At 44.2% G+C, this 26,165-nt stretch overlaps 1 protein-coding gene across 1 annotated transcript in view; it reads right to left on the bottom strand.

Moving 5' to 3' along the window:
• Nucleotides 1-26,165, bottom strand: part of COL26A1 (collagen, type XXVI, alpha 1) — a 175,541-nt gene that overhangs the window by 9,837 nt on the left and 139,539 nt on the right. Inside the window, exons 5-10 of the mRNA XM_010573524.1 lie at nucleotides 18,258-18,407; nucleotides 11,631-11,733; nucleotides 10,288-10,440; nucleotides 4,417-4,509; nucleotides 2,869-2,912; nucleotides 116-178 (exon numbers count right to left, since the gene is read on the bottom strand). Coding sequence (XP_010571826.1) covers nucleotides 116-178; nucleotides 2,869-2,912; nucleotides 4,417-4,509; nucleotides 10,288-10,440; nucleotides 11,631-11,733; nucleotides 18,258-18,407 — 606 coding nt within the window. The remainder of the gene's footprint in view (nucleotides 1-115; nucleotides 179-2,868; nucleotides 2,913-4,416; nucleotides 4,510-10,287; nucleotides 10,441-11,630; nucleotides 11,734-18,257; nucleotides 18,408-26,165) is intronic.

The following is a 26,165-nucleotide window of genomic DNA, read 5'->3' as shown; positions in this document are numbered from 1 at the left end:
TTAAAATTGTTCATGGCTGTAGTCTCACAGAATTTGAAAGACCTATGCTGTATATAATTTCTGAGACATCACCCCAGATGTTGCTGGGAATCTCTCTGTGTATGTAAAACCTTACTCTCTCTCCTCGGTCTCCTTTGGAGCCTTTTGGCCCGGGTTGTCCTGGAGAGCCCGGTAAGCCCTAGAAGAGATGCAGAACAAGAAGGAATTAATTTCTACTGTGCATCCTTTGTGTAGGTGTAATGAATACATTTCCCAGTAATCCTCAGCTCCTGAAAACCTCATACACCCGTTAAGTAATTGGGCTGGATTCTCTTTTACCCTCAAGCAACAACAATGGAAGCTCTGTTTGCAGATATCCCGAGCCCTATATAGTTTCTGCATATCCCTCTATTTGGGTCCTTTAATGCACTGCAGGCTACTGATGTAACATTTTTAAGGGGTCAGTATGACAGGATAGTTCTTGTTCTCAGTTACCAAGAAGAAATTAATACACAGATAGTATGGTTAGCTTAAAAATCCCCACTACTTTCCCCCTCTTCATAATTGCCTCAGTGGGTGGCATGAGTAAGCATACATACCTGAAAATTAATTGGATTGTGCAGTGGAAATTATTTTGAAGCTATTCACTCACCCTAATAAACAATTTTCAAATTAAGCCCAATCTCTACTAATAATTTTGCTCCCTGGGTTGAATAAATCTATAAAACAGTCACCAATGGATAAGAAGGGCATAGTCTCCAGACTTCTACTAATTGAACTGCTTTGCAGAAATTGATTCAAATTCTTAACTTATCTACCCAGCGAAGCCACAGCTGTAAACCAGACAGGGAGAGAACAATATTGTTTGTTTATATTCAGCATGTCAGCTCCCCATGACCATATGCAAGACACTTTTTTCCACCTTAAGTGACTTGCACATCGCCTTGGAGCCTGCAGCAAATGAGACTACTGCTCCAGTCCAGGCTGCTGGTGATTTAAGCCAACCTGCTTAACAACAGCCCTCAGAAACCCCCACCTCTCAGCATCCAGAGAAATGGTCTTTCGAAGCATAGCTGAGAAGCCTCAACATCTGGTTAAGTGGCCAACAAGACTGGACAGAAGTGTTTTAAGGGTCTAAAGGAGGAGCAGTCTCCCAGTTCCAGCTAGGAGGCAGCAATGTTCACCATTAAAATGTTGCTCCCTGCCTGCATTCAGCCCCACCAGCTCACACCAAGCTGCACAGTGACCTGGCCTCCAGCTTAGCTATGTCTCCCCTGGGCCCACAAAAGATTCAGAAACTCAGGCCTGGTTTAGGAGGTTAATGAGGACTGCCAAACGAGGTAGAGCACAAACCAGACTTGGCCCTATGCCAAACATGCAGCATGAACAAAGCTTAAGTGTCCATAAGCATCCTTTGCTCTTGACAGCTCTGAACGGTGACTTTCAGTGCGTGATTACACGGGGACACTGAAGAACACTGAATTCCACAAATCTGTTGTAAAAAAATATAAGATTTATAATGTGTGCTACGTGTGAAAAAGCCAGACTCTACTACAGAACCTATTTATGAATTGTGAATTACCTTATATTTAATCACGTTAAACTGCATCTGTAATTTTGCTGCCAAATTTCCCACTGTGTTCATATCTATCTGGAATTTCTCATTGTTCTCCAGAGCACTCACTAATTGAAATGATTCTGCTACACTGGCAAACTTTCACTAACGTTGTCCATTGCTTCTTCAAAGTGATTAATAAATACATAGTAAAAATCTCTATTTCTAGCAATTCCAAACCTCTTCTTATCAGGATCTAGAATTATAGAATCATAGAATCTTTAGGTTGGAAAAGACCTTTAAGATTATCGAGTCCAACTGTCAACCCAACACCACTGTGCCCACTAAACCATGTCGTGAAGTGCCTTGTCTATGCGTTTTTTTGAACACTTCCAGGGATGGTGACACCACCACTTCCCTGGGCAGCCTGTTCCAATGCCTGACAACCCTTTCAGTGAAGAAATTTTTCCTAATATCCAACTTAAACCTCCCCTGGTACAACTTGAGGCCATTTCCTCTCATCCCAAGATGATGATGTAATCTAAGTTACATCCATCTGCTAAGTTACCTAACCTTTCTCTCTGTGCTCTTCAGTCACTTTTATCTCTTTAGTCATGTTAGATTCCTTTTAAGTATTGATGTTACTGGTTTACCTCCACATTAAGTAATACTCTTCCCAAAACTGGAGTCCCTTTATATCAGCCAACCACAATTTTGAGTAGTTTGGCAGTTTACTATTCATCATGACTTCACTTCTTTCCATTTAACCAGCTTTTTCCATCCATGTGAGTACTTTGCCCTCCTTCCACCATAAATTCTTTTCAGTGAGTTTATCACACTCCATAATTATCTCCCCCCTCCACAATTTTTGTATTGATAAATAATCAAACTGATGTGAATTTGTGATATTTTTCTTTAACAGAAAGTGCTATTTCTGAAAAAGTAGACTTAACAAATTCACTTTGGTGAATTGGTGAATTCCCATTGATGCATTTTTGTTCTTTTTATGTGTTCCACAGGAAATGCAGTATTTTTCTATCACTGTGTTAATAAAGCCCATGTCAGGTCCTTTGCATCAACTCAGGCCACAGTGAAATGTTTTGACACAGCAAAGCAAGATATGTTGTTATGATTAAGGGAAAACCTGGGAAGCACAATCATTTCAACCTCTCAACACAATTCAGAATGAAAAAAGGTATTAAAATCACAGAATTTCATGGGGAACAAAACATCAGATCTAAACTTATAAAGTACTCTCCCTCTTTATGCAATAAGATGTTTCGCACCTAACCCCCAACTCTGCCCCTCAGCCCCAAAGCACTAAAGCGCCTTACTTGTGATCCAGGGACTCCGATAGGTCCTGGTGGCCCTTTGGGTCCTGATGCTCCTGGTGGCCCTGGTAGGAATCATCATTTGAGACAATTTTAAGGAAATTTAGAAGGGAGGACCCTAAATTCCAAACATATGCACTTCCTTTGATTGTTCTGTTTAGTCTCTCAATAGGTAAGAGCTGTTCATCGATCACAGGACTACAGCATAAGCACTTCATCACACACTGCTTTATTGGATACCCACATCCTGATATAATATATCCCTATGCCCTAGGGAAGATGTTAGAGCTCTGGGAGGAAAAACAGGTGAAAATAGGGAGGAAGGATGTCAGTAACATGCTGCATTTCCATTGTTTAAAATGACAACTTTTGAGAAAACTTAAACTAGATCCGTGAAACAGCTACATCAGAGCAAGATACTACAGTTGCTGTTTCTGAAACAGTTTCACTGGTGGCAAGGGAAGTCCACAATCCTGCTATGGTCTGTCTATCTGTCTAGTGTTGTGAGAAAATTGATGATGAACATGAAGGAGACGGGGTTTGGACATAGCCAGAGTGAGAGGCTGACTGCGGCAAAGCAAAGCTCTCTCTTGTTCTTTGCTCACTCCAGTGGCAATAAATTCTTTAAAGTCTGTACCACAGAAGAGCCTGCTTCCAGGACGATTTAAACACTGTCTAAACAGGTCAACTTGTTTTATACAGTCACTTAACAGATTCATTCCTCTTGGAAAAATAATTATATCTCAACAGTAGCTGTTAAATTATACCTGCAAATGGGGGACAGGATATTTGTTTAGTCTGAACTTAGCAATACTCCTCTCTGCTTTAGTTGTCACAACCCTTGAGATGAAACAATGTGGACATTATACACAAAGTACAGCTGAATCAGCTTCAATCATTAATGCACCATACAAATGCTTAAGTCAAAGAATAAAGGAATTGAAGGATAAATGAAAGGCTCTCATAATGAAAGGAAAAGCCTTTTCTGAAACTAATGGGAGTTAACTCCTAAATATGCATCATACAGGGAAGTGCTGATGTTCGCAGGAATACTATCATTTAAGCCACCCATCAGCACAGAGAAAAAAGACGACTTGCCGCTGAATTTTCATCCCAGAATCTGATTTCAGTTATACTAGTGAAAATCCGGAATGGTTCAAACCAGCTCCAAAGTCTGCAAAGTCTGCATACACAGAGCAGCTGGCCAGATCCTGCTCAGTGGAGCTCTACAGCAACAGGACAGGATTGCAGCAGTGGTGAGAATAACTCTGCTCTCATAAACAAATTCACCGGACAACCCATTCTTAAAGACAGTCTTTAATTATTCCCTTCTCAAGATGTGTCCTGCCAAAGGCAAAATAATCTGCCACTATCAACAGATAAGAAACCTGGTTACTTTTTGCCACCCTTCCCACTCCTGGACCCACTGCTCTACTGCCCTTCCAATGAGGACCGCTTGCTTTCCCCACAGGCCACTCCAGTCTCCATCAGAAATTTCTTTTGCTCATCTTTCCCATCATTACAGGTTTGCAGCTCCACTGAACTTATTACCTGGTGGCCCAATGGGGCCCGGGGCTCCCCGTGGTCCTGGCAGGCCAGCCATGATGGTGTCTATGACGGTGGAGGCCAGCTGGGGTTCTCCGTCTGGGTTAAAGAGCAGAGCAGAGCAGTTAGTTAGTGTCCCTGCAGCAAGAGCTGCCCAGCCCCAGCAGGCAGGACTTCTCTCCAAAATCCTTTGGCGCCTGTTGCTGGCCAAGGTCAGGCAGTGCTTCAGGATGCAAAACTTGGGCTCTGGGAGCAATTGCCCTTTGCTCTCTAAGGGCACAGGCTGCATCCCTCAGACCCGCAGGGCTGCTCATCCCACCTCTGATAACCCCAGAAAAGTTGTCCTTTCTTTCAAAAAATTGGTGTTCCTGCACACCTATATAATCCTACCTTTGAATGCCAAAGCAGATTAGGAGTAGGTCTGCACTGGACAGCAATAACTGACCCAAAATTTGCCATCTCCAAGACACATCTGGCTTCTGACTACTTGAGAAACCAAACATGGATCTGGAGCTCCCTCCCATCTGGCCTCAGTGAACTGCTGAGCCAATCTGGCAGTGTAGCATATCCCCACCAACCCAGCAAGCTCACCCTGCCATCAAGGTGGTGGTAGGAGATATCCTGAGGTCTGAAGATGCAGGAAAGCCCGGGGAGAGGGTGTGCTCTCCCCCCTCCACATACTTGGGAAACTCACTTGCCATTTAGGATTATTTTAGGTGTTCAGCTGGCCAGCTCAGGCAGGTCTACTAAGTAAGTTCTGGGAAAGAGATGGAAATGGGACTGGAGCAGGGAGAGGAAAGGCATGAGCAGGAATTGGAGGAATTTTGTGCTTTTGCACATCTTTCTCAGACCTCTCCTGCTAGGAATAATAATCAGCAGCCTGTAGCTGCCCCCATCTTCCATAATACTTGAACCAATAGGCTTACCACTTCAGCTGGTGGCTGAACACAAAGAACAGAACTACATATAAAAACCCAACCCTTATTATTTTTTGCAATTACCAAACCATATTCAACAACCCTATTCCCTATGGACTTGTACTGTAGCATACTAGTAGTCTAGGGGAGTACCTGTATGGCACAATCTTTCATCTGAACATCCCACAACACTATTTGACAGTTGTGAAAACCTAGGGGAAAAAATTCCATGAGTGGAGGAAAGGGAACCCCCATGTCCTGATGCTGCTAAGATTTGCAATCCACTGTCCTGACCAGTGCTATAGGACCAACTGCATATTTCCTGTTGCATTTAACCTGGATGAAGACGATGTCTCCTGGACATTGGGATAGTAAACCCTCTGAAAAGTCCATGTTTTTCATAGCTGGAGGCTACCATGCAGGAATAATGTCCATCATCCTCCTGCCCATGACCTCAAACTTACTCACATTTCCTTTCACCCATCCCTTTAACTCATCATAGTAGAATTCAGAGGAACCCTCTGCAGGTGTAAAAGACTGCAAACCTCTCACTGCTATATTGATGTAAATATCAAGTGACACCAGGAAGATCAGAAGGGTGTTTGTTTACTCTGCAGAGTCCAGTCCAAAGGACATAAGGTGAAATCTCCAGAAATGTTAGTAGACAAATTATGAAGCCTTTTCAACTTCTGGAGTGTTGGCAATGATAGGACTTTCAAGCTAGCTGTTTGAAAGCAGTTCCTAGGGAAAACTGTGAAATCTCGTTAACTGCCAAGGATGACAGTATATCTCTGCAATGCCTTCCTGGCAGGAGAACAGCACAAGATCTAACCCAGATCCCTCCGAGAACCAAATTTTGTGCCTAAAGCCTGAATGCAAACAGGTATTTCTTTGACTATTGTTTCTAACCCCATCCATCTTCCCTTCCTCACAGCCCTGAAACAAAACAACTGAGACTGTTTTCATGTTCAGAAGGAAAGGTACCCAAGTGAAGTGTGTAATCCAATTAATTTGAGTTTTATTTGACCATGTCAAAATCTATCACTGCTTGGGAGTAAGATGAAATTGGGAAATGAGCATCGAACAGCAGTGAAGGCATTAACAATTGCAGAGCCTTTTGTTTTTAAAGAACAAGCGGTCAACAAAATCAAATGTACATCCACTGAGAGGGGGAGAGGATGGGCTGCAAACAACCAGGAATTAATTACTGCTGGAAGTAAGCCAGCGATAAAGATTTGGGTTACAAAACATTCCAGCTAAATGGTACATTATTATGATGACAGAGTTACTCCCACAAATCCACCTATCCTGGCATTTGATTCAACTTTATTTATGAAAGCTGATTCCATAATTGTGACACAGAAGAGAGCTCTGCTCAACAGCCCTTGAGCTCACTAGCTCCTGATTTGGCCTCTGCAGCAGAGGAGTATGGACATGCAGGAAATCTAGAGTGGCTCCTTTCTCAGCTGCCTAGCCAGGCAAAACTCATTCAGATCAAGGTTTCCTTCCAGGATGAGCTCTGAATGAAACGTACTGTGAATGAAATGGGATCTAAGTGTGTTGAAACACAACCCGCACATTTTTTAAGAGACTCTCTCCATGTTCCCATAAAGCAGCAGGAAGAACTCCTATCTCCTTATAAACTCCTTCTCCTTATAAACAGGGGGACATTCTGGAATTCACTGCCGCTGGAGGTTGTTATAGCAGCCACAAAATAGCTCCAGCAACAAATGGTAGCAGGAATCTTCCCTTCTCAGCCATCTCCTGCACTGACCCAGGCTCTGCTGGGCTCAAGGGCTGGATTTTGTTTCAGTACTTCTGGATATACCAAAGCAGAAGGCAGACAACTGTCTGCCTCATTTGAGAAGACCTTGATACACAATTTGCTCCAGCAGCTTTCCACCTCCTAGCCAAGCCAAGAGGAAGAGCGCAACCAGTCTGACCTGGGCAGATACAAGCACCCACGTTCCCTGGAAGAGAGCACAAACATCCTTCAAAGGGGAAACCTGAAGCAGCACAGAAATGCCCTGAATGAGGCAGTGAAACTTGCCCAGCCAGAGTGGCAAGGCATCTCAGAGGCACAGGCATAAACAGCTTTGAAAGCCATCGGTATGATTTTCTAAATCAAATGCCATTCCCTTCCTCCTGTCCTTCCCCTTCGCTTCCTCTGCTCTGTTCTCCCTTCCTCAGGAAGGGCTATGCATGGCAGCAGGCACTGGGATGTCACTTTGCAAATCTTTGTTCTATGCTCCTTTTTCACCAGTGACATGCTGGGTACACAGGCAAGCCTGTTGTGCCTCAGTTTCCCCTTGCTCTCCTGCAAAATAGGTTAATGTTATCTCATGTGTCCTTTGCAAACTGAAATCTTTGAGATGTAAGAAAACACAGCCCTCAACAGAGTGCAAGTTGCATTCTTTTCTCTGTTCCCTAAAAATTGTCTTAGCTTTAGCACAAGAAAGAGGGCTGAGCTGGCTCTAGACCACATACCTGATCCACTCATTTTTAAATGGCAGAGAAAGCAAGCAATCCTTGTAGCAGAAGCCTCAGCGGTGGGGTATGGCAGTTTAGCTTCTGGCCTATGTCTAATGTTTCTAAGGGATAAATTCCCCCATTATAGGCTTGATTTGTTGAGACAGGATGGAAATGAAGTAATCCTGTCTTAATTTCTTTCTGCTACCTGATCTGGAGGCAGACAACTGGGACCAATTTCTTTACCACAGCACAGTGAAACTGTGAGAAAATATTTGTCTCCCCATTTTTGGCTTCTGTCTGCTGATAAACATTGCCAACAGGAACTTGTTGCGATTAATAAAGGCACATGCATTAACCATGTTCAGGCGGAACCAAACACTGTACTACTACTAATAATCTGATACAGCTTTCTCATATCTCTGTGGGTGCACATGCCCATTACCAGGAATATGCTTCCCTCTGCTGTCAGCAGCTGGAATCTTGTGTTTATAGTTTTCAGATGTGCTCCATTCAAAATAAATAAATAAATAAAATTAAAAAAAAATCTACCCAGAATTTACAAGGCTAAATTTTATTGGTTGTAGAGGATCAGCTTTCCACCAACCTGTGGTAGGCAAAATCAGCCAACACATAAGCAAAATGGTAAGTTTTGTAAGAAAATGGTCTTGATATTGCCATAACTTTATCATGACCACATAGATAACTTATACTTGCAGTGAGACTTGTATTAAGAAAAATTTTTATAATGAGAAAAATTGTCATAAATTTTGGGCAACTCCTTCTGCAAACCAAGAAATCCACCACAGATATGGGGGAGAAGTACAGGGCTGCCCCAGGGATGTAACATCACCATTTACTCACAGTCCTCAAGTCCATGTGGGAGCCTGTTGCTGCCCAGTGTTGGCAGAGTTAATACAGATATTTATCCGCTTTCCATTTTGGGACAATACAGAGTTCACCCTTCTCACACATCAGCTGGGAAGGCCATGTAATCAAGGCCTTTATACACTTTTTAATTTATCCAGTACTTTGCAAGAAAGAGTTTAATTTAAAGGGTCGTTGGAAGGAGGGGGCAGCAGCAGTACCCAAACCATTCTTAAGGATCCTTTGGAATAAAAGGCTGAATGCAGAATAGCACCATTTGCTGTGACCCTGTAAGGCAGTGACGTGGCTGTAATGCAAAACTTTCTTGTTACAAGGCTCATGAACACAGCAGCTCAATCTACATTTTTTGAAAAATCTTACTATTGAACCACAATTAATTTCATCCTGCCCATATGCTCTAAGTAACTGAATATGAAATCGAGCTGTTAAAATTCTTCCCAAAGTAAAAATACATCTGTTCACTTTTGGGAAAAGGAGTCTGGAGAGTGGAGTGGGTGGAAGGGAAAGGAGAGCTCTAGAAAACTGTCAGGCACAGGGAGACTTACTAATCCTTGGCTGTAACACAACTGAGCTTTGAAGATGGACACGAGCAGAAGAGCTGGGGAAGAGGCACAGCTGAAGTCTGGGGGAGTGGAGATGGGAGACCTGACAGAGCCGGGGCCAAGTGGAGATACAGCTGAGCTCTGCTTTATCATTATTAGATACCAGCTATACAAGACTGGACCAGAAGAATCAAGCCCAAATTTGAGAGCACTCAGATAAAAGTGCATGATGTGCCTTTCCTAGAAAGCCTTTTCTTGCCATGCACAGCACAAATCAAATAAATATATTTTAATCACTGTAGGCTCAAAGAAACCTTGACCCTCCAGTTACAGGTGAGGGATAAATCCCGGTCTTGGTCTGGCCTTTCTAGTCCATAATTCTGTGTTTTGCATGGACGTGGGATAATGTTGATGCACCAGAAACACAGGTGGAAGACACATCTGCGGGGGCAGGAAAAGAGTCACGTTTAACAGATGTCCTTGTTACATTATATAATTCCAGAGTTGCAAACCTTTGGTACTTACTCATTTCTGAGCAACCCTGAGCCCTGTAACGCTGCAACAGCGGCACCAAGAGGTCTCTCAGCAGCACAGTTTCGTTGCACCAGCACCTAATCGGCCAGACTGCTGTATTTCTCTACCCACATGTCTCTCATGATGCTACAGCTTGACCTGTCATTTCACTAGAGACCCTCTTCACAGCAGCTACTCACGATGGAAGCTTAAAGGACACCAAGTTGCCTCCTCAAAGCTATGATGAACCCAGAAAACCAGGCACAGGGAACAACCATAAATCCCCCAAACCCTGTTCTCAGTGATGGTTTTAGAAGAGCAGTAATTTATTTTCTCATTTTGGAGAGGTGAACCCCTCTACCTTCTAAGTCTTCCGTGTTTCATCTTGAACAGGAACTTCCAAGAGACCCACACAATGAGCTGCTCCTGGGGAAGGCAGGGCCCTGGCAGAGCCTGGCAGGGAGGTGAGAGGAAGAGCTAAGCTGCTCCATGCCTGCCCACTCTGCTGGTGTACCAGAAAAAAAAAGGGAACCAAGGAGGAAACTTACTTTCTTTTTCAGCTGTGGGCTGAAGCGAGTAGAGAACCCCTTGTTGGAAGGTAAGAGGGAGGCTTGGGGTGGCTGGTGGCCCTGGAGGACCTGGGGGACCTGGGATCCCAGTTTCTCCTGGAAGTCCTCTCGGTCCTTGAGGTCCCAACAGCCCTGTACAGAGGCAGCAGAGGATGTGTTAGTGCATTTGAAGACATGCTAATGATGCTACCATGTAAAAAGGCAGTAAGAAGACAAAGGATTTCTGTCCTGATCTGTAATTGTGGGAATTAGAGGTGCAGGAGGAAATAGGAACAGCTTCCTAATTTTCCATTATTTGCCTTTAGCATCTTCCTCTGCAAAGCAAATAGACTTACTTGGCTCAAAGGTGCTGCAAAGCTTAATTCCTGAAAGAGTAAAATCTCCCCCATCCCTGAGGCTGAGCAAGAAACTAAAGGCAGAAAGGCGTGAAATCAAGTGCCACTCTTTCTCTTCCCGTCCATGTACACACCTGTATGTCACCTCACTGCCAGGAAAGCACAGAAAGAACAACAGAAGCCCAGTCAGTCCAGCAGCAGACCCCTTCTGCTTCCTGTGGGGCTGGAAGGCTCTCATTGCAAACTGAGAAACCAAAAGCCAGACACATCCTTGGCCAGACTTTAGCCATTGACAGGTTGCCAGAAAATGCCAAAAAGCGTTTGGGGCTGCTCTCACATTTAAGGCACACTCCAAGTTTCAAATCTTTCCTGAGCTCAGATTTACAAGTCACAGCCTTTTAGATGCATACAAAGCACAGAGCCTGAGGTCTGGCACCTATTGTGTAGTATCGGTTTCATCAAAAGATTTAGGAACATTTTGGGGATGACGAAAGTCTCCTAGCTCAGAAATGGAGTGTACTCTGAAAGAATGGCCTCATAACCTTTTCCCTTAACATACAAAAGCATCATTAGTTTGACATCCTGGCATCTGACAGCTTGACACAAATGGTGGAGAAAAAAGGGAGTTAGAACAGGCACACAGCAAGAGGGTTAAACAGGGAATGCTCTTATCCAAAGGCTGACAGATCAGAGACTGTTTTGTACAGCTCCTGAGCAGGATGGGGAAACATGATCCTGCTCTGCAGTTTTCTGGGACGAGCTCTGTCCAGCTCCACAGGAAATCCTAGGGACCGTCATTGCTCATGCAGGTGGTTGCCCGCTCTGAGAGCTGCTGGCTGATTTCAGTGCCCAGGGGACTCACTGGAATACCAACTGAAGATGCTCAACATCCTGTGTGTCCAGCCTTTTATGATCTGTTTTCACAGATAATTTGTATAAGGTGAAATATCTCCTATCATGGTAGTACTGCCCTCCTCCAGGACTTACCTGGTGGCCCTGCAGGGCCCCTCTCACCGGGTTGTCCCTTCTCTCCTTTTGGTCCTGGTGGTCCTGGAAGACCAGTTGGTCCGACTGGGCCTGGAGGACCAACCTGTCCTGGCAGCCCTGAAAACATTCAGAAAAGAAGTTAGTTGGAGGTTAGGATACTGCTGAGGTCAGAAGATCTTCAGCAACCTAGAAACCAGAGGAGAAGGATTCAAAGATGCAAGGAGGAGCAATGCAGCTTTGCAGGGATGGTACAGACAGGGTAGTACTGGTGGCAAGAGCTGGCTGGTATGTAGGGCAGAAGATCCAGACTGGACCTCGCTTCTCCTCTTCTTCCTCCAATTTTTAAAGAATCTTTAAAGAAACAAGCATGTCCCCACGCACAAGGCCCACCCCAAAAAGTCAGCAGGATGCATATCTCCAGCTGAGATGTGCTGGTCAAAGCTAAACTGAGCCCACACTGTCCCCTTCCCAAGGTCTGAATGGCTCTGGGCAGGGTCTGGCTGGTCCCTCAAGCACTCCTTTGCTAGTTTCATCCAGACACATGTGTCAGTTCCATGGTAGTCCCAATGTATCAAAATACACAAAATATATTTGCAAAAGCAAATCAAACTCTGTCTCCCACTTGCTCTGCCTGATATATACATACCACCCAGAGATTCTGCATCAAAGATGTTTCCCTGTTTTCTCCTGTTTTCATTCATCTGACAAGTGTACCATGCTGTGCACAAGCATTTTTCATCCCAAACTGAAATTAATGCACCCACACTTTTGAAGTAACTAGATGTTACTAATTTATATTAATGAACAGGGTGCTGAGCAAACCCATCCGGAAATACCAGTAACGCAATAATTACAGCCCAGCAGGATGCTTCTTGGAAAGTCCACTCAGACCCCAGTAAGCCTACGAAAGGTGCAGTCAGCATTTGTAATCTGAAAGTGACTATTTCTGATGACACTAAATAAAATCTTAATGTTGTCTTCTTTAGACTATCAAAATAATAACAACACTTGGCAATTTTATAGTGTTTTTCAGAAAAACACTGTGCGTCTTTGGCTCACAAAAGTAGTAGCTCCTTTGGAAAGACACTTAAATACTATGCAAACATCAGTGAAGCCTTTAATACCTTGGAGAGGTGGCTGAGTTAGTCTGTCTACTCAGATTAAGTGGTTAATGGTTACAACAAAGGCATTAACTGTCAGAGCCAAGAGAGTCAGATGTTCCTGGTTTCTGGGCTACCAAAGGCCGTTGAGTATTTGAAAGCAGTGGCAGATGCAAGCTACAAAGCCAGAGGAAGATCTGTCTGAGTCCAAAGTTCAGTGCACTCAGATTTCAAGTTTTAGTCTGTATATTACATATGACCATAGCTCAGCAGAGTACAAGTTAAGTTTTGATAAATTCTTAAGCAATGTCCTTCCCCTTCCCTGGTCTCGAAACAGGTACTGGACCCTCCAAGAGCAGTGCCAGGAGAACCTGCTGCATGTAGGTGGTGGAGAAGAATGAACGGGAATAGAGGGAGGGAAGGAAGAAAGGAAACAAGCTGGCCAACTAACACCTTCACAGCTGGTACCAAAGGGAACAGGGCTACGTAATAAAAACCAAGGCTCACAGGATTTGCAGCTCCCACATTTGGAGCCGGTTCCCACTCGAGGTGTGTGACAGCCCACCTGGGGCACAAAACCTTGTCCCCCCAGACATTCATCCAAACTCTCTGCATTTCTCAGAACAATGCAATAATCCCCCAATATTAGACCCCCTTGAAAGATTCCTCTTCCTCTCTTCTTTTTTTGCCATTCTGAAGAGATGTCCAAATTATTTTTTCTTACAAAAATGAAATCTACCCATCTCTAATCCATGGCGAAACTGGGCAGACTGAAGAAATGAGATTTTTCAAAGGCTTTGTGTAGGAGTGTGTGCCTGTACTTTTATTCAGTCATCAATAAAGATCTGATTTAATATGAGTATTGAACAAGGAATTAAGGTAAGGTTTTAATTTTGATCAATTTGTTTATCCACAGGACACAAACTGCAGACTTTTCTGTGAATAGAAGGGCTCCTTTAATGGATCTCACCCAACAGTGGATGCTGTATTTGGCAAGCTCAGGCAGGTGATCAGGAGCCCATTTAAGAGAGCAAGAGCATTTGTTCACAGCACTGCAAACAGCTTCTCCCCCCTACCAAAAACCTCCAGCGCACCTGAAACTTTATTGCAGCAAATTCTTTCCAGCATACAAGGAAGAACAGCAGAAACACTGTTTTGCAAGCACAACACACTGCACTGCTGAGTGTGGGTCAAAACATTTCCTTGCTTGTATAAATCAGCCTCAATCCTTCAGTTCAACCTTCATAACTCAATCCTGTGAACTTCTGCAGACCAAGAGCAATCATTTGCTGCTAGCATCCTCAATCACACTGCTGCAGCGGAGCTTTAAAGAAACTGGCACTTCCTTCCCCGAAGGTGGAAAGCGCTAAAGGAAAGACTAGGAGAAGCAGCACTGAGTAATGTGTCAGGCAAATGCTCATACTGGTGACAAATGGTGTTACCAGCATAAAAGAGACAAGTGCAAAAGGGAGAAGAAAGAGGGAAGGATTCGGGGAAAAAGGGGGAGGGAAATGAATAGGCCAAATCTTCAGCTGGCATAAATCAGCTCTGCTGCAGTGGCATTGCTTTCAGAGAGTTGAAGCCCACGGCGAGTATTTATCCTCCAAAAACACGAAGGAAAAAGCCATGGGAGGGGGTGGGGAGGCAGGAAGGCAGGGGGTGAGTATTCTACTGCTGGAGACCAAATCAGACATAGAGAGACCTGGATTTTCTTCCTGGCCCTGTCATTAACCTGCAGCACACCATCTGTTCCCTTTCCTTCCCCAAGGTTTTCTCTGTACAGGAGCAGGGTATTCTCTTTGTATGGAGCTTAGCAAAACGATGCCCTGACTATCACCAGCATCTCTTGGTGCCCCTGGCAGGCAATAGCAGTAAGATAATAACAGTGTTTTTATTTTTTAATGGAAGCATCACTCAGCACATGCCCTGCTTGCTCTAGCCACGTGTCCTCCAGTGAACTGCCTCTCCATCAGGCAGTGCTTTCCATCCTTTGTGTGCTGGGGAAACTGAGAGTCTCTAAGATGATAAAGCTGGCATTTCACCTCTCTAACCAGAGCAGCCCACGATCAGATAAAACCCAGAGAAGAAACCCAGTCTCTCTATATCTGTCACTGAGGACTCCTGGCCACAGGACCCTTCTGATTTTTGGGACCTATCATGTAACAGGATGCAGCACAGCAACATTTTGTGCTTTGAAAGAGGAAACAGCAGAAACCATTGACTTACCCTGTGGTATTAGCTGCTCCTCTGCACCTCTGTGTCCTTTAGGCTCTAGTTAACAGGGTCAGGGTAAAAAAAAAAAAAAAGAAAGAAAAAAAAAGAAAAATTAGGTCTCTTGCTGCCAAGTGGCTCAGCCAGAGTATATATGTTTTCTTAATCCTCAGTAAAATGTATCCTGTTGATTAACAAGCTGATCAAAAGGCCAGCGGTGCAGCTGTCTCAACAGCTTTGATTGCTTTTAAATGATTGTCTATTCTCAGCCCTGTCACTCACAGAAGAAATAACTACCCTAATAAACAGTAGCAAGTTTTCCTGGACTTCAGCCTGGAGAGGTGTCAGCCAACCCAGAGCTATAAGGTCATCCAGAAACACTCCCACCACTCAAAGCATCTAGTCCATATCAACCATCTTTGTATTAGGCACCAAAGTTCTGCCCTTAGTCCACCCGGTTGAGAAACTTGGTGGCACGCAAGCTAGGATTTGGATTTGCTTTGGCTGAAAAACTAGAAGCAGGGCAGGGCAGGCAATGTTTCACAAAAAACTCTGGGGAAGGGGATGGGAGGGACAGAGCCTTAGCTTTCCACAACCCAAACCACACAGGACACTCAGGTTTGACTTCCACCTACTCTAATATCACACTTGTTGAAAGATGTCCTGAGGTCTACAATCTCTGTAAGTGAACCTGAGGCCAGCTTTGAGCAACAAGTCACAGTACAGTGTTGAAATCATGCAAAATGGGCAGTCCCCCAACATCCTAAACCAACTGTGTGAAATTCCTTACATTTCACCAAAATCCACAATGCATTTTTTTGGCTGGCTCTGAACTGTAGATAGAAACTGGTGTGGGCAGGGAAGGAAGCCAAATGTGGACCCAGATCCTCGAAACATCCCCACTTATAGCACTTAAAGCAAGCATTTGAAGCCCACAGAGCTCAGGTAGGGGCTTGGGCAGGCCAATAAGCATGTCAATAAGCAACTTAACGGATTACTTCTAATTGCTGAAAAGCACTGTCCTGACCTGAAATGGTCCAGTGCATGCCTGATTCCCAGTTATTATGCTAGAGTTGTTATTCCACGCTAGGCTAAATAAACCAAGGCTAGAAAAATAAAGGGTAACAGTGAGGAAGGACTACACCTGGTAGCATGCAGGCAGGGCTGTAACGCATGCAGCTGGCTGTGCACACAGCCTGGAAGTCTGGCTGACAAGACAGACTCACGTAAAGCTCAGACAACATCACCTCTTTTTTGGAGGTGATCACTAGCTACCTCCTGGATTTACTGCAGGGGTGGAGGGTGCTGATACTGGACTGTGGAGTCAGCCTGATGCAAGTGCTACAGATCTGTCCTGTTTTGCATCACTGTCTGGGTGAGTGGCATTCACTGCTACTTGCTGAGTGAGAGAAGATTATCATGTGTACAGAGCCTCTGAGAGGAGAGGACTTTGAGCGGAAGGGACAGAGTCGTCAGTACTTTTGCTGGATTGACTTTAGTACAATGAAGTGCAGGTGCAGAGATACTGTGACAGCAAAAATAAACGACATGGAGAAGGCAGAATGAGTATATAATGGACACTGGGGGAAACTGCTTTAATTCAGTTCCTGGCAGCCATCACTGTGGTTCTGAAAATACTTTGCAGAACATATTGTTAGTGAACCTCCCTCCATGTTGTGGCATCTTGTCAAATTATAAACATGGACGACATCTGGTCTACGTTGGTTGCTCCAAGTCTGCTGCACTCATGAAGGGCTGCCATAATAAACTGCTCGGACCAAAAAAAAAAAAAAATATTAAAAAGCAAAGTAGGCTCTATAGAGGATAAAGAACTAAAGAACTGCTCTGGGAGTGAGCAAAGCAACTGACAGACAGGGCCTTGGAAGCAGAGAGCAGGGATCTTGAAATGAGAATGCCAAGGTCAAGGAAATTCAATGCATGGGGATCTGTCTAGCCAAGTGGGCTCAGAGGGAGATTTTCTTATAAGTGTATTTTTTTTTCATGCCACAAGAGGGATCATAAAACAGCCCATTGTGTTTATGGTAAATTTAAAAAATATAATGCAGACTGCAACTGATGTTGCTATTCATGGGAAAGTTTTTCCTCCTAATAAAACCAAGAATTACCCCTACACCCCAGTCCTCTACCTCCCCGCACCACTCCCTGTTGGGGAAACACTGCATTCAGCGCTCAGTAGGTGAGTATGAATTGTCCCTCTGTGATCCCGATGGCTCTCTGGAGTTTCCTCAAGAATGCTTCAATCTATCCAGGCCTCAAAATCCACAGTCTTTGGACTTAAAACGTACACTGAAACACACAGGCAGGCATAGTGGCCCTCCTGAGGTTAACAGAAATCTAACTTTCCCAAGACCAGAATTCAGCTCTCAGTAGATGCTTGTGCCAACAGAAATCAAGGCTAGCAACAGGCCATTAAGGCTGGCAAAATGGAGCTTAATACATTAGTTTCTGTGCGTAGCTGCTTTCTTCCAGGTACATGCCTGCTCTGCACTGGCTTAACTCAAGGAGGAGCAGAGGCACAGAGAGAAAAGCCGAAAGTCCCTCCGTGCCAAGGGGTGACCCTCATCCCTGCACTGGCAGTGGGAAGGGCCCCTGAGGAAATCGTGCCCAGCTTGCTGCAGCTAAAAGGATGGTTCAAGGTGGGATCAGAGAAGACTGAATTCCTTCCTCATCCACGCGTCCACATGGGTATTGGCATGTGACCATCTCTGCGTTCACAGCTTGGCAGAGAGGGAGGGACAAGAAGCAACATTAAACCTTTAGATTGAGCAGCACCTGGTGTGGAAGAATCCTGTCTCTAGAGCTAAATAATGCTGACTCTGGCCCTAAAAGAGAGGCTGAAATCTCTCAAAATGCCTCTCCACAGGGTGGTTTTCCTGCTGAGAGCAATCCCATCCTGCAGTGAGTGTCTGCAAAAACTAAAGCTATGGTGTCCCTGCTGAGGGTGCAAAGCAAAGTGCAGACATGGAGCCACTCATGCCAACAAGGCTGCCTGCCCTGTACTCATCACACAGCACCATGTGGCCCAACTGTGGCCGCTCCCATCAATGGCTCCCTGCTGGATCAAACACACGGCAGCAAACGTGCCCACAAAAAAGAGGAATTGCCCATCTGAAAATCTTAACCCTCTTCTCCTTTAAAGAGCAGAGGGAAGGAGCTGCCAATGTTTCCCTCCAACCCCTCTCCCCTGAAGCTTCCAATACTACAGCAGACTGACATGGCCTCCTTTTTAGTTACCCTACAGGAATTGTGTATGTAGGGTGGGCGATTTGGTGAAGAGCAGGTTAGGCTTACCAACAGATCCCACTGTTTTTCTCAGGACAGTCCCGGGATTCAGCAGGGGAAAGGCATCTGGTAGTAAATCATCATACCATGTGGCTGTCGTCCCGGTGATTGGCAGGTTGTTTTCCAATGGTGGGCTTCGCTCCGCAGCCTCGAGCAGAAGGATCTAGACGGGGGACATGGGGAAGGCAAACAAGGTCAGTGGGATGGTTTCACACATGGTCTCAATCCTGAAGAGGTCTCGAAACTCCTCTCTTTGCCAGCAGGAGCTGTGAATAACTCTGCATCACAGACCACAGGGTTTTGGTGTTAAAGCTCTAATGTTCTTCTGGAAAGTGGCAGTAATTAGCATAAGAAGCTGCTGTGTTAAGTTGCAAGAGTGTCCTGCACAAACCCTCCTTGGAGAGGGCTTCATTGCTTCCAGAGAGACTCAGTCTCACATGGATTTGTCTCCCTGGCAAGAAACATGAAACCAGGGACCAGAGCTGGTGTCAGGGAACACAGCACTTCACTGCTAGGTTACGTCTTCAAATCCAGAGTCATAAGGTCAGAAATTACTGAGTGGTATGAGGTGAAAGGCTGTACCCTGGATGCCCAGGGTAGCAAACTGAGGTGCCTCAGGACAAATACTGGTTATAAGTCAAAGCACAAGTTCTGACCAAATTAAAGATGATGGAGAGAATTAAGCTTTTAAAGAGCTGAAGTACTTTAATTTTTGAGCGAATAAAAAAGGCAGGCAATTTGCTCAAAAAGCTCTACTTAGAAGTAATAGGATATTATTAAAACTCACAACTGTTTCTGTACCTTGTAAACACACTACCTTCAAATAAATCCACATCCCAATGTGCGTCCCTGAGCTATTTGGGCCATTTACAACCTAAGCTCCTTGGCAAAGTGACCCCGTTTTCCTTGTATGATTTAGACTGCTGTTCATCAAGCTGTGCTCCTGTGGCCACTGGTGGCCTGTATGAAACTGGAAGTTAGTCTTTAACACGGCTGCAAAAAACCTAAATGCCCACAAGAAGTAGAGGGGTGGAGGACCCAGGTGGACTCTGCCCACTGACAAACTCCACTGAAGTGAAGCCCAGGGGAGCATTCATTGCACTTTATAATCAACATTTTTAATTAAAGTTTTCACAAAATTAGGATTTTTTAAAAAATAAAATTTTCTATTTAAATGTAAATGCTTCAACCCCTGCCTTCCTAGCCACTAAGCAAGGATGGCACAACAAAGTAGTCTACAGATTTCTGTTGAAAAAGCCTAACCCATCGGGAGCACTGCCCTGGAGCGCCAAGCCCATGTGCTCTGCTGCAAATGAATTTTACCTCAGTTGCTAGACAGAAGCTAAACAGAAGCCAAGGGCAGCACCCACTTTCCTGGTGGGGCAGCCAAAGAGTCAGCAGCCCTGCATTAGCCATGCCTGGGATGCAGCAGCAACCCTGCCACTTACCTGGCAACTGGATCGATCCCTGGCAAAGCTGCCTGCTCAGGATGGGCGCAGGATGCCCATCAGGCAGGAGCAGGGCTGAGGTTTCCAGAACAAGAGTTTTGATCGAAGCATTCAGCTTCTCCAGCAAAGTCTGCTTTCTAAGCACAAAGCTACACAGGAAAATTGTTCAAGGAGTGCAACACTGTGGTTTGGTACAGCTCTGTCTCTTCCTGTTTGGAAACCACCTAAGCAAATACTGATTTAGGTATAAGGGAAATAAAAGATAATAGGGGTCAAACTTTCCACTAAATCCGTAGAAGTTTCAGCTTGTACATGCTGTGTTGTCTTTACATAATGAAGTCACACTGCAATTATAAATGAGAGTGACTTGGCTCTGCTTGTTTGTTTTTAACTTGCAATTATTACAAGGTTTATCACTTATTTATTACAAGGCATGGTGGGAGCCAGTATTGCAGCAGCGCCAGAAATGATGAACTTCCTGCAGAATGTACTGGCCTGACAGGGGTGAATCAGAAACTAATTAAACTGGGAGCTAGGTTAAGTGCAAAGGAACTGAACCTCAGCTGTTGCAAACAAGCAAAATTCTTCCTTTATTGCGAGTATCTTTATTCATGGATCTAGCATCTTGCTTTCTGAGTAATAAGAAAGCAAAAAGGAATCAGGTCACAATGCTTCTATTCAGCAGGCTTCTCTGATGCTACGCAAGGAAGGAATTGGTTCAGTCTGTGTCTTGCACTTCTGTGCTTCTCTGATTTATTTGTCAGACTTTCAAGGAAATACGCTATCAGTTCAACAAACACTTAAGCATGTGCCTTACCATAATCGTGCTTAATTCCCATTGACATGGGACTCAAGTGTGCATTGAAGACCTTTTCTGAATCACTTTATACTATTATATTATCCTCTTACTTCCCCAGCAAAACACCTGCATGTTGCCAAAGTGTACTCACCAACAGAGGCAAAACTAATCCTGGAGGCAGCAAATTAGAGAGGCTACAGCCAGGGCAGGGTTAGGATGCTCCTGCTGTGAAGAAGGGACTGACAAGGACTGTCTTGGACAGTATTTTGCCGCAGCCCAGCAGTGTTGCGGGAAGAGGTGATATTAAATCAATAGCAGCAATGGTCAGAGACCAGCAAACTGCAGGGGTCCGGGGCCCTCCCGGGCGGCGCAAGCAGCGCTAGCACAGCTCTGCCGAAGGTTGCATCTGGAGTGGAACAGCTCCAAATCATTTTTATGGGTGATAATAAAAACGTGTTACCACATAATCAACACAAAACGGTGGCAACGGTATCCTTTTCATTAAAACAACATGTTTTAAATGAGCGCTCTGCTGATAAACGCTGTAAAAGATTTAAAGGCATGCACAGAATAATCCAGTATGCTCTTTTATAAATCGACTATCTATACTTAGCAGTCATTAAGGCTCAAACCATAGTAACAAGTTTGTTTTCCCTGGGCAGAAAATGATAGAGGTCAGGAAGTCTCCAGACTTGAAATTGCTGAGAAATTCTAGTTTTTATGATTAGGACTGAAGAAGTGCCCAAAAGAAATAAAGTAGAAAGAAGAGAGCTCTCACATCCGTGAGATCCACAGAGCCAAACTAAAGAAGGAAAAGCACAAGGGATTTAGTCACATTCAAAATCTCAAACTATACACAGTTCTTTCAACAAGGAGTGTCCTCTCATAAGCTAGCACAGCACATAACACAAACGGGGTCCTTATGCATTATTGCAATAGCACTGGAGCTATTAATCTATTTTCTGTCACGTTCTGTTTTTCTTAAGGCTGCCATTGCTGTAGTCAAGGGACTCGAGGAGAATTCCCACTTTCATTAAACAAAAAAAGAAAGTTTTTAGCCCTCTGAGTAAACTGCTGGAAAATGATACCACAGAGGCTCACAGCCAGAAAGCAAATTAGCAAAACGTGCAATGTATTAAAGTCTCAGTATTAAAGTCTTGGTATTTTCTAGTCAATAAGGTTGAGGTAGAGAGAGGGATAACACCAAGTGAAGAAGAACGTGTGGTTTTGATTGGAAGTCCTCCTTGCAAGCAGTGCCCACCTCTGTTGCTATTACTACTTCCAATACAAAAGTTATGCCTCTATGAAGAATGGAGGCAGAAAACATCCTAATGCCATCACATAAATGAAATCTGTCTTGATGCCATGGGTAACGTTAGTCCCCAACCACCCAGAGCAGGTACAGAGAACTAGCTGAAGGGCAGTGCTTGTGGTTGCTGCCTGTGGTGTCAGGAGGGCAGATCCCCGCAGAGGACACGAAGGCCTTTCCTCCCCAGCTTGGGCTGCATTGCACAAGGTGAAGGATGGCCTCGACTCAGCAAAACACTCAGGCTTTTGTCTTTTTGCACATATGGAAGCAAAAAGTCAAATCTGAGCCTAAATGGACATGCTGAACTGGAGCCTCTGGCAACAGAGGTTCCACCGGCACAAGGGCTTGTCTCTGGTTTCCAGACCCCACCTCTCAGATGCAGCTGAACTGGGTCAGAAAGCTGGAAAGAACTGAAATGGGGCCACGTCTCCTGCCAACACCGCAGCGGGAGACAGGCCCAATGCAGGAGACGGCGTGTGAACACGAAGGGAATGCAGGAGGGATGATGCACTGCACTGGCCAAGGAGCTCACAGGCCAGCGCCAGCGGCAGAGGTTATTGCCTGCAAAACTCACCCCAGGGCCTTTCGAGTCCCACAGAGCCGCCGGGCTCACCTCTGTACAGGATCTGGCGCTTGCTCTTCTCCCATGGCTCAAAGCCTGGCTCTTCGCTGTGGGGCCCGCTCACGCGTAGGGCCCTCAGCAGGGACATTAGTGTTATGTGCCTGAAGCTCCGTCCCAGCTTACTCAACCCACCTCCCCCTTTTCTATTTGCCAGCATAAACTTTCTAAACTTCAGACACATACCACATTTCTTGCGTCAGATCAAGAGCTCAGGCCAGGGACAATGGAAACGGGAGGAAGGTTTTCATCTTCTTGAGATGTTCAGTGTCAGAGGACTTTTTTTGGCTTGTAGTGGCTTTCAAGAACCCTGATTTGGTTGTTTCCACACATCAAAAGAAGATTTCACAAACACAGCCTCCTCCCATCATCTGTCCTCTGCTCGCATTCCTGATGTCCTGTAACTAGTAGGTGCTAGAAACAAGGAAAGAACAGCCGGGCTTCCAAAGATTTCAAAATTGATACAACAGGGTTCAGAATGCTTTTTCTTTGGATAAAAATCCATGGAAATGCAGGGGGAATAATCTGACATAATCCAGATGGATATTATTAATTAATAAACAGGGGATATTTGGTCTCTTGAAGCATTGGTGGAATTAACTCCCCTCCATCCCTCTCTAAAGAGGAGGGAAAGAAACTGCATGAATCTAGCTCATCAGCTAAAAATTTCAGTGTAAAATAAGATTCCCTTGATCCTGTAAAGACACAAGCTGATTAATAATGGTAATTGCATAACTTGTTGGACATATCTTTCTTTATAGCAAATTATTTGGCAAAATATAGGAGTTTTTTAATCATTCATCAAGACAGAGAGCTAAACAGGGAGTTTTACAAAATCTGATGGAGAATGGTATCTCTCTTGTAGCAATATGAAACCTGTTAACACAAGGCTCTAACACAGATGCAATTGCTTGGTTTCAAAAGCCAAAAGACATTCAGTAAGTGTCCACTAAAATCTGATGAACCAGGTGCCCAGTGAGAACCTGGGTAACTTCATCCTTATTACAACTTAGAGGCTTTGGCCAAAGGGGACAAGATAATTAGTGCATGGAGGAGTTTTCATTATGTTGATAAATTATGTAGGGAGCAATAGCTGATGTCATTTGTAGACCAAAAGGTAAGGTTTATGTCATCAGCTATTGCATGGAAGACAGAAATGAGGGCTTCTGCCAATCCATAGGTAGCACAGTTCACACTCTTTCTGCAAAAATATTCGGTTTTTTGTTCAGTCTTATAGGATTTCCAAAAAAGAGGATGCAAAAAGTGACTTTCATCAGCAGGTATCTTCTGGAGGGGAATCAGAGCAGAGAAGACACAAAAGCACAGGGTAGCCTACTGGTTTAGATGAAATGCAGGCAGTGTTCAGCAGATCATCAGACTGTTGAGGTTTTGCTTGAGAGAGCAGCAGTGAGGGAAGGACTGGCAGTGGTCCTACTGGGTCACTGCACTCTGAAGCACCTGGGGAGCTTCTCTGATATTCCTACACATTAGAGATTTACCTTTGCTGCTGTGAGCCCATGCAGCCTGCCATCACTGGTACCCTGAAGTGTCAGAGCCAGGGGACGAAGCTAGATGTGGAAAGGATCCAGCAATCCTTCAATGCCATGCTAAGAGCTCATCGCAAAGTGAAGTACACAAAGGAGCTCAGAGTGAAATCAGATTCCCCATCATTACTTTAAAACACCCGATAAAAATACATCAAAGCTATAACCTTCCATGCTCAAAATCACATCATTCTTCCCTGCCCAATTTATTGCTTGTCACCTGCTGGGGATGTAGCAGTGCTACGGATGTGGAGCCAGGCCAGCCTGAGATGAACTCAGTCTTGACAAAGTAATGTCTGTTCTCAGCAATGGCTTTGAGATCAGCTTTCTACTTCTCACCAGGTGAGGAGCCCTCAACTCTGGCTGAGAGATTCACATCAGCTAGCTCAAATAGGCTGAGATGCCTTGTGTGCTCTCCTCCTCCACTGGACTCTAAATGAAAAGCTGCAAGAAGAGAGCAGCACAACTGGAAAAGATAAAGGGCTTGGTCCTTTCCTGGCTCGCCTTGGTGCAAGCTGAAAAAAAGGACCCAAAGTAATTTTTCTTTTATGATCATACTTTCTTTATGAAGCTCCACTAGAATTTCTGATTGAGAATCAAGTGGAAGTTTGCATGTTTGGGCGCGGGATTGCCAAAGGATGTGAGCACTTGCGTCCCTTAGGCTCCTCGCATCCCTCCCTTGATGAAACCTAATTTCTGTCCACAAAAGTATTTTTCTTAAAAAATAGATTGTAAACAATGTTCCCAGGTTTTAAACACACCAAAAGCATTTCCTAATGTAGACATAGGATTTGCTTGGCAAATTAAGTTGCATGTCATAGGAGAAGAGAATTTTTCAGTTATTTTATGAAAATATTAAACCTATTTGACTAAAAATGACAAACTTGTAACTAAAAGACTTTGCGGGAGAGGATGGTGGAAAAGGAGGTCTTTAAAGACTTTTTGTGGTTCTGGCAAACAATTTACAGCATTGGCCAAACACATGGAACAGTCTTAGGGAACAGATTGCTCCTCCAATCCAACAGTGATAAGAAATAAGATCCAACAATTACTAGACTTGAGAACAAAATTATTTTAACCATGATTCTGAAAGACAGAAGCATGCCCAAATGAGAGAAAGGCCAGTACCTAAACTGCCTCAAGTGTCCTAATCATAATCATGATTAGTACTGATTAGAAAAAGGCCAATGAGATAGATGCAAAGTTCAGATATGAACATTGACACAAAATTCGGTTTGCCCACCCAGTTTTGGTTCATGGTTCACCCTTGTAAAAATCAGTTAGGAAGTTGCATTTTCTTCTCAGGGACATTTGTTACATTAACTGACCTACAGAAACTCAGCATTAAATTAAAACTTTTACAGGGATTGATTAAAGTTATTGCTGCTAGAAACGAGCTGGTTAATATACAGCTACCTGTGAAATAGCCCAAATGCTCCTTAAATTCAATGTGTTACTGGACCTGGAGAAGCAGATTCTGCACAGGGTCATTAGGAAACCTTAAGAGATGAGGTAAGCCACCTTCCTGTTCAGAACAGAAGGAAAATAAGTAACTGCAGGTGGCAATCACATACACAACACAGAAAATCCCTGAAAGTCCTTGAAATATCAAGCAGCCACTGATGTCCACTCTACAGAACCAGCAGCAGCCTCACAGCCAAGCAGCCGGGGTTTCCACCCCAATTTCTCAGCCATGTCACAGTACCATGAAACATTTTCTGTTCTCCAAATATTTCTCCACTACAGCAGGAAATTGTTTTATTGCATGTCAGAGAAACAAAAGACAAACCCCATAAAACATCCCAGACAGCTGCCAGTATTTCACATAGCTGCTTGGAAGAAGGGGAAAATATAGAAACATTTCATACAATGATTACATTAAAACTCCAAGTAATGGTGCTTTGTAATCAAAAGACAGGGTAGTGAAGGTGCTGCGGGGTAATCTGTTCTAAATAAATAGGGTGATTTCATATAAATAGCAATGTATTGATCAAACTCTGTGCACAGTACGAAGATTTTCTTTAAAACCTTTCAGAATCTTCTGCGTGGGGAATCACATTACAAGGAGTGTTTTCATGCAAAAAATATGCATGTCATTTATCAATCACACAGTGAATCAATCAGACACTAGATATGTAATGTTATCTCCCTGCATTAAAGCTGTAAGTGAAATGCCACAAACTTCTCAAAAGCAGTGTCAGG

The sequence above is a fragment of the Haliaeetus leucocephalus genome, unplaced genomic scaffold (assembly GCF_000737465.1).
Source record: "Haliaeetus leucocephalus isolate CR32 unplaced genomic scaffold, Haliaeetus_leucocephalus-4.0 Scaffold395, whole genome shotgun sequence".
Taxonomy (NCBI): domain Eukaryota; kingdom Metazoa; phylum Chordata; class Aves; order Accipitriformes; family Accipitridae; genus Haliaeetus; species Haliaeetus leucocephalus.
This window is presented reverse-complemented; position numbering and strand designations above follow the sequence as displayed.